The sequence below is a fragment of the Ictalurus punctatus genome, chromosome 5 (assembly GCF_001660625.3).
Source record: "Ictalurus punctatus breed USDA103 chromosome 5, Coco_2.0, whole genome shotgun sequence".
NCBI lineage: Eukaryota > Metazoa > Chordata > Actinopteri > Siluriformes > Ictaluridae > Ictalurus > Ictalurus punctatus.
Window position 1 is genome coordinate 28,760,500 of NC_030420.2, and position 9,423 is coordinate 28,769,922.

The 9,423-nt window shown below is 40.8% G+C and overlaps 1 protein-coding gene across 1 annotated transcript in view; it reads left to right on the top strand.

Annotated features, from left to right (window-relative positions):
• The window catches only part of ntng2a (netrin g2a), a 69,309-nt gene that overhangs the window by 34,882 nt on the left and 25,004 nt on the right, over positions 1 to 9,423 (top strand). The window contains exon 4 of the mRNA XM_017467210.3: positions 7,780 to 7,952. Within this exon, the coding sequence (XP_017322699.1) occupies positions 7,780 to 7,952 (173 nt within the window). The remainder of the gene's footprint in view (positions 1 to 7,779; positions 7,953 to 9,423) is intronic.

Genomic DNA, 9,423 nt, shown 5'->3' on the forward strand with positions numbered 1-9,423 from the left:
GCTTTTTATGTTAGGAGCCATAAAAGCATAAATGAATGCACTTCCTGTTAGGTTGTTTGCCAAGACACCAGCTGTGCTGTGTTTAAATACTGCAGCTAACACGTACACACACTCCCACATAGATGTGTCAGTTCAAGTCAAGCCTTCAGGACAGCGGAGCTTAACCCGGGGTGATGACTACAAAAGCTCTTTTTAAAATGATACTTTAAATGATACTATCGAGACAGTTTGTTAGTGTCTTGAAAAGTGTCTTCAATCCTCACTCTACCCTCACTCGTTCCTTAACTCGAAATACCACACATAGGGCAGACTCCAACATCCATATTCCTCCACTTTCAGAACGGAAAGACTGGACCTAGGTACCTAGGTTTAAAAAACTGCTTGCACACATGACCAAACTCTTGCTGCCTTGATTGATGAGTAAAGCATGCTTGGTTAATTCAAATAAATCGAATTGAATTATCCAGTGCTACCTGATACATTTTAAGTGGTGAGACGCATGTTATAGACTGACTGTGAATTAATTACACCGGTTACAGATTAAAGAGCCAAGCGAACACGAGCTTGGTGAGGCAAGTTAGTAAGAGCGTGTGGATTGAGAAATGAGTGGAATAGGCTCCATAGGGCTGGATCAATGCTTCATTTCCCCCTATAGTCCATATGTATCAAAGATCACTGATGCTGGATCAGCTTCCTGTGGATCAAGCAAATTGAGTTCAGTGTGATCTGAACTCAAATGAGAGAAGAAAAAAAAAAAAGGTCCTTGATATAACATGCTCTTCAAGATATTTGCTCTACCCCCCATCGGTTTTGACTCTGGTCTAAGCAAGATGTGTGGAACTTATTCTCCTGATCCTCCAGCCACAGATGGTTAGACAGGGGTTAGAGCGCTTGGTTTTGGCACTGGGTTCGTTCTTGAGTTATTTCCCTGTGTTAATCCGTGGGGCGTCCACACTGTGGCCTCGATAGGGCTGCCCTGGATCTTCGAGCAGGCCATGTTTATGCAGAACTTGTTAAACCTCAGTTCACACTCCAGAATCAGGAGCCGCAGCCGTGGCAACCCTTTTAGGCTCCCTGCTGTGTGTGTGTGTGTGTGTGTGTAAAAGTGTATCTATGCACAATGTCCTCTCTTACCTGGGTGTAAAGATCTACAAGCAACAGAACATCCTCAGCTTTACTGCCCTTTACAGTGAAGCGAATGATGTATTCTGTCCTTGGTTTTTAATCAAGCTCCTATAGTGTCCACTTTGCACTTTTTTTATGAGGTGTCAATAATTTCGAATATTCATGACGCCGACGGTGCATACCAATCTCGTCGCTGGTACGGATTCTGCATGTGCTTTCGCACCCACTAGCCAAGCAAATTTACAAAATGCCAGCAGGCATTTATTCAACTGTCAGAGCAGACAGATTTCTTTTTTCCAGGGCTTTTTCCCTCCTGTCTAAACAGTGATTGAATCATTTACAGCGTGGTCCCTTCCCGGGATGGAGGTGGGGTTAGGCGACACGAGACGCATCAAGAATATTTGCAACTTTTTAGGAACTGAATTCTTTTTGCGGACGGTCGATGAGTCAGTGGACGCGCATTTCTGATGCTTCTTATAGCATTCACTGCCTCGGATTTAATCACACTTTTTTTTTCTTTCTTTTTTTTTTTTTTTTTTTAGTGCTGATGACTCATCAAATATATACATATGAATCATTTCCTGATTCATCGATGCCTGTAGTTTAGAAATTCAGTAAACTGACTTGCACCTAACAAATGTTGTCTTTAAGAACTGGAAAAAAATAAATAAACGGTCACTAAATGTATAGAATGCCTTCACAAAAATGTTCATACGAGTAACTAAAGGTTTATCCAAGACTCCTGCGGGCATGTTAATAGTCCAGACATGTCACTTGAAGTTTATTCTTCGTATACTAGCTTGACAAGGTATACTACAATAGTGCAGGGTAAAATATTAACTTACATTACTGTGTTAGTATGGTTATAAAACATATATATTTTTAATATATCTACTTATTACTCAGTTCTACATATACTAGGAGCAAATAAACATGTCCAAGGATGCCCAGTAAAAAGTACCATTATTTAAAAAAAATCATTATTGGTCTATGTTTGGTCCGCCTTGATTTGGCCTCAAATTATGAATGTATTTTTGGGTCCATATTAATCTTTTATATATTACCCCTTAAGTCGTTCTTTCTATACGATTGAAAAGATAACTTTCACTCTAGCCGACAGTCCACTAACGTCACCAAAAACAGCCACATCCTTTAAACATCTTTGCAACTAATAGTAGTTTTTAAAATATCCTTTAGGGTAAACACTTAATTGTAATACATAGATAAGTATGCTTTTGTCCATATCGCTTTCTCCTCATAGCAAATTAACTAGAATGTGGATAATACAAGAAAACATGAATTCGGCTTTTCGGTGTTAGGATGGATGTTTAAGAGATAAATTATCTCCTTGGGGTGCTAGGGTTAGGGTTAACCTAACCCCTAAGCCTTAACCCCTAAGCCTTAACCCCTAAGCCTTAACCCCTAAGCCTTAACCCCTAAGCCCTAACCCCTAAGCCCTAACCCCTAAGCCTTAACCCCTAAGCCCTAACCCCTAAGCCCTAACCCCTAAGCCCTAACCCCTAAGCCCTAACCCCTAAACCCTAACCCCTAAGCCTGATATAAAACAAAGTTTTAACAACTACAAAGGAAATTATGTTCCAATGAATTGCATGCCATGGGGTGTTTTATTCCACCCATACCTAAATACATATCTTTTTTGTCAAAGAACAACACATTGTATTTTTTTTTATCAGTTTGTAGTTAATGTACAATGTCAGTGAAAGATTTTTCTCTTGAAGTCTTTTATTAAATAAAAATGTACTATTATAAGAGCACTGACACTGGATACTCCTTCCATAAATGATAGACAAACAAGTCTCCTCACGTTAAACGTAACCATTTACAATTGATTAAAATTTTCTTAATTAAAAATAACCGTCTTTAAAAATCTGTTTCGTATTAGGTTACATTAAACGTCGAGACGCGTCCTTCAGACAAACTCCTGATTAATTATTTGTTGCTGTTAATAACAATATAAATGATAATGTATAAGTATGAGTGCATTCATAAAGACCTTCATTTACCTTGCAGCTGGAACTACTGTCAGAAAAAACTGATCAACACCTGCTGACCAATCAGATTCAAGAATTCAACAGCTCTGTAGTATAAGTGTACTTATGCCACAAATAGAGTATATTTTTCTTTAATGTTTTACAGACAGATTATGCAGGTATATCTAGCAAAAAGACGTCATCAGACCCCGAAGAGCTCTGAATTTTAATATCTTTGCTGCTTAATAGAATTGTGGCAGTCCCCCAAGGTAGATTAGGTCAGAAATTGGTAAGGACCCGTAGCTTTCTGTAATTGATTAATGCCTTGCTGGAATCGGGAACGGTCCGGTCGCTCTTGGTTGTCCCAGAAGACACAGCTCTTAATTTGTCGTGATAGAGACTTGATGGGAAAGCGCTCTTGGAAATATCCCTGAATGAAAGACACTGTGATTGACATCAAGTTTTAATTATAGCTTCGGGGTCTCTGGAGTGTGGTGTTGGTTTGGCTCTAGAGGCCTTTGAGAAAGAAAGAAAAAAAGACAGACTTAATTAAAGTAAATGAAGTGGAATAAAACCACACTCTGTCAATTATCCAGCGTTATCTGCCATGTTGTGAGTGTCTGGACATGAGAAGATGCAGTAAGGATGGGGTACAGATGGAACGTGGATACCAGCCCCATGAGAAGATTCTCTAGATGTTAAGTCGTCATTAATGTCTGAGCGAAAGAACATTTGTATAAAAAAAGAAAGTTATAAATTGAATTGAGCCATCTTCACTAAAGACACGACATAGCCGTGCTGTTTCCCGAAAGCATCATAAAGTAGGCATGAATATGCATACATTATTCAGAACAAACAGATTCAAGCAATATTCCAAGAGCAAGAGTGCGGTTACACTGAACATCGACGTGGCTGTGATTTGGCCGCAGGCATGCAAGACCCACGGCGAGCGCCGTAGCTAATCACAGTCAGTATAACTGCACGATTGCGATATATACAGCAGTTCTATAAACAAGAAATTAATATTGAATAACTGACACTTCGGACACAATATGGCCAAATGCTCTGTTTATTTTTGCACCTCTAGTGGAAATAGATCCCAAACAAGCCATGCTGACTTTATAGCTCGTCGGCTAGCTCACTAGCTAGCTCATAACGATATGTACGTTCCCGTTAAAGGTGCTTCCAAATGACAAATGCTCATACAAACAGGAAGGGCCGTATTTATGTTTTGGAAAGTTTTACAGGAAACCAGAAAGGTTTACAGGGCATCTGGTTGAGACTAGACGTGTGCATCAGATTGGGATTATGTAGGACATTCTGTAACAAATAATTCGGGTATGAAGCATGCAGGACAAAGATAGACCACATTTACGTCCATACACTGACAACGTTCATTCGCTCATCCTTAGCAACTATGGTTTAAATTCGGCTACTGATTTGTTCATAATTTGGGAAACTATGAACCAGCTCAGTTTGTTATAAAATGTCACAAACGAAAATAATAACTGCAAAAGCAGGTTCAAAAAAATATACGTCACACACTTCCTTATTTAAAACAAAAAAACTTTTGGCCACACCTACTTCAGGTTTAAATGGAAATACAGATACAAACATGAATATTCGGAGCAATGAAACACATACAGAAAGCTGAAATTGTAGTTCAGATTATCTTAACGGGTACAGATTGCGTTCAGAGTGAACCTCGCGCTAACATTTAACCATGCTCTCTGGTCTGTGAGCCGTGCCCTATCAACGTCGGTGAACATTCATTCTTGCGAATGTCATTTTAACTTTGATTAAAACCCGAACGCCCAAGCACACAAGTGCACACCAAGTGAGGATTTCACTTAACAATCAAAAGGAGGCAAAAGTTATCCAATTACCGAGGAATGACGTACTTTCCAGCAGCATCAACTTTTTCATTTCGCCTTATAGATGCCAAATGTGAGCTATAATCTTATTATACAGCAATATACCGTCTGTGTAAGGTTTAGTTACTGGGTGTTGTGGAAAAAAAATATAGGTCAGCTTCATAAATATTTCATGCAAATGGTTAGTTGCTCATGCCATCCTTCTTGCAAATGGACAGTGGAGTTGCTCCCTCCAGTGGGAAGAAAAGCATCAGGATTCACTCATTTATTTGATTATGTAGACCGTAATTCTGAAAGTCGTCATTTCCATACAAACCCACTTTACTCTGTGCACCTACAGTGTTTAATCTCAACTATGAGAGGGCGTATGCGTGAGCATTGGTCATAAGCTGGGAGTCCAGATGCTTAGCTATGTGCCACATGGCAGTTTTTTTTTTTTTCTTATAACACTGAGGAAGTACAATAAGACGAAGAAAAAAAACCTACTTGACAGCAGATGCCATCTCAGTATCTCCCATTTATTTTAATTAGGTGTGAAATCATCACTCTCTCTTGCACTGTCTCTGTATTTTCCTGTGTATTTCCCCCTGAAGCATAGCAGTTGCATGTCATTTACTTTTCGGTTTCTTCGGGTTCTCGCTGCAGTGAGCTTTCGCATAAGAACAAAGCCCGATCAAGTCTTTTCTAACAGATGTGCCGTCATCTGGGCTGCGGAGGATTTTCTTCTCCTACTTTCACACTGTGCAGCTTGCTCACATCTGTCTTGCTTTCGGACATTTCGTATAAATCCTGGTTTACGTTGGGCCGTGGTGTTGTGTCAGGTAATAACATTGGAGAATACTTTCAGTCTTATCTGAACCTAATGCATCTGGAGTGAATGGCTTGATTACTACAGACAATCATTTCGGTGCGTTGTTCTGAAAAGAGCATCAAACCTTTTTACCTAAAACACACTTATAAGAAAAGCCTAAAGGCATCGGCACGTAGAGATGAATTTTTTAACAAAAAGAAAAGGAAAATACAGTAAGAGGCAGGTGATACGTGAAGCCATTTAAAAAAAAATTGTCAGGCTTTGGAATCCCTTGCCTAAGATGCTTTGACACTCCTCAAATTCATCCATCTTGGAATGAAGACGCTCGGGCATGCCTTCTTTTGTAACAACTAATCACAGGCTTGGTCACGGAGCAGCTGCCGTGTGCATACTCGATTACATCATATTTGTCACATATACCACTTTAGACCACGGTGAAATGCTTTTCTCCACCATATCACAGCTTGTTAGGAAGCTGGGGTCAGAGCGCAGGGTCAGCCATGATATCGTGCCCCTGGAGCAGAGAGGGTTAAGGGTCTTTGCTCAAGGGCCCAACAGTGGCAGCTTGGCGTTTGTTCATGGAAGCCAGCCAAATGGCATCTTTACAGGAAGTATGCCGGGGACTTTAGGGCTTTAATTTCGTAAATAATTGTTTATGCATCAGTATGTTTGTTGAGTTTGTTACATATACCATTGACCACAGATGTGGGAAGTGGGGGTGTTAAGTGTGCTGTAGCATCCCTGACTTTCAGGATAAAACACTACTACTACTACTATAATGTTCACTATATGGCCAAAAGTATGTGGACACCTGACCATCACACCCATATGTGGTTCTTCCCCAAACTGTTGCAACAAAGTTGGAAGCACACAAATGTCTTTGTATGCTGTAGCGTTACGATTTATTTTCCTTCACTGGAACTAAGAGGCAGAAACCTGTTCCAGCATCAGCATGGCAATGCCCCTGTGCACAAGTACGGTCTATGAAAACATGGTTTGCCAAGGTTGGTGCAGAAGAACAAGAATGGCCTGGATACCTTTGGGATGAATTGGAACAGCCCTTCTTGTCCACGATCAGTGCCCGACTTCACTGACGCTCTTATGGCTGAAAAATGGCCCCAGCCACGCTCCAAAATCTAGTGAACAGGCTTCCCAGAAGAGTGGGGGAGAATGGCGTTGTCATAGCAGCAAAGCAGAGTTCAAGTCAGTATCGATGCCCATGGTTTTGTCAAGGGATGTGTTTAAAACGCACATCTGGTTGTAATGCTCATGTGTCCACATACTTTTGGCCATATCGTTTATGTTGTTTAAAATTCCATCACTTCCAAGGCGAAACGCTTTCCTGCATCCCTGATTATGATTAAAGACGGTAACGGACTGACCCAACCTTTAGACAGTCTATAAAAGTGAGTTTCAAGCAAATAGCTTTGTTATTTCACAGAGTTGGCACACAGTGATGAGGTCATCCGCCATGTCTAAACACAAGCCTGTTCTCAGCAAATGTGAAAACATTTCTATCAGATTGAAATGTGGTCCTGGTGTGAAGGCAAACCATTTAAGCATCGCATCCTTTCAAATAATACATTAGTACCCAGTAACCACTGTCTCCAATTCTCTGCACTGCTTTAGCTTCGGGGCGTCTCATGACAAACTAGGGATTCAGAGTGGTTTCACCCCTGTGGGTTATTCATTTTCATGCATAACCGCAACACCTCCTGGAGCTCAATGCCCGAACTTTCACTACCATATCTGATTCAGCTAATTAGCACGTAGCTTCTTCCACACAGGCGAGCTAATGAGATATCTCAGGGGGCAGGAGTGAATATCCAGGGCAGGGTTTCCTCAGTAGGGTAGTCCTTGCCCTTGGCTGTACAGCAGGAATGCTGTGGCCGGTGCGTTAATTGGCTTGCCTCTTTCTTTCGCTCTAAGTGTGTATTTGTGTGTGTGTGTGTGTGTGTGTGTGTGTGTGGGTATGCAGGTGTAAGTGTAACCTTCATGCAGGACAGTGCACGTTCCGCGACGGCAGCCTCCAGTGTGACTGCGAGCACAACACCACGGGGCAAGACTGCGCTCGCTGCGAACGAGGCTTCAAGGCCAAGTCGTGGAAGCCCGGCTCGTACCTGCCTACTCCCAATGGATCACCCAACACCTGTAAGCACTGTGTACATGTCATACAAACACACACACACACACACACACACACACACACGAGAAAGAGATGACAGTGGAGGAATATGGAATATAAGTAGCACACCTGCATGAGAGCACAAGTTGTATGAGCTTTAATATAGGAGCCGGTCATGTCTCTGTAAAATTATTCAAACAGGAAGAAAACGAAAGATGTACACACACACACACACAAACACACGCACATACACACTCAATCCCACTTCACAGTGCAATCAGTGAGTGCATGGATTCAACATTGGCTTGTCATTTTCACTCTGAGGAAAATAGCTGGCACATCGTAGCGTCAGATGTAGAGATAAAGATGCGACTGTGTTTTCGAAAAAATAAAAGTAAATCTGTCATTTGTTCTCGCTCCCTTGTTACTCGGCCTTCCTGTTTCTTTTCAAGTGCTATTTGTCTCGCTCTCTCGTGCCCGTTTCCTCGCTCTGTAACTATCTCTTATGCTCACTGGCACCCTTGTTGTATTGTCAGCTGCTCAATTTTTTCTCTCTGATCAGTATAATCAGATGACTACAGCCCATATGTTTCATTTTCTTATAGGCTCTGATGTAGTAAAAGTTAGCGTGTATAAGAACAAGTGCAAGTGCAATAACGATTGCTGGTCGTTCATTTGAATAAAATAGCACGCCTTGTCCCTTTTGCGTGTTTGCCTTCATGAATAAGTGTTACTGAAAATTAGCATTTGGTTGTATAGTGTTGGCTTTATATCAGATATAAGTCACACTATAAGTCACACACGCATCATACTGTATATCAGTAGCATACATTTACCTTATGTACAGATGCACAGTCATGTATACACTCTTTTATTTCCAGTTCATAACTGTTTTTTACGTGCCTCAAATAGAGCTGCATGATTCTCAATGAGATTGGGATCCAAACATGACATGGCTATCAAGTAAAGAATAAAACACAGCAGGGTGTGGTGTTAGAGGAAGATAATCAACTTCACAATAAATAATATGCAGCAACACAATCCTATAACTGCACACCCTGTTATGTGTTATTCTTTAGTCCTGAAAAAGTGTCATTCTTTAAATAATAATAAATAATAACTAATGGTCAAATTGGTGCGATATAAGTGGAATAAAACACATATTCCTCGTATAATGTTGGCTCGAATTTAGCCTATTACCCAAAAACATTTAAAACTCAACTTAGAAGCCAATACTCACATCTACCTCTGAGCCCAGTTGGAGATAGAAAAAATACACCAGCCGTGAGTGAGAAGAAGCAAGGGTCCAGCTTTATTGTTCCATTCCACCACACGAGATCCACACCGATGAGAATTCTCAGAAGTGATCCCAATACCCTGAGCTTAAGCTCCAGTATTTATACTGTATTTACACACTAGATAACCCATATGTTTCCAGAAAAGGCCTATTTCATTTACACATAGAATCAGAACCCAGGCATTTCTAATAACCCAGAA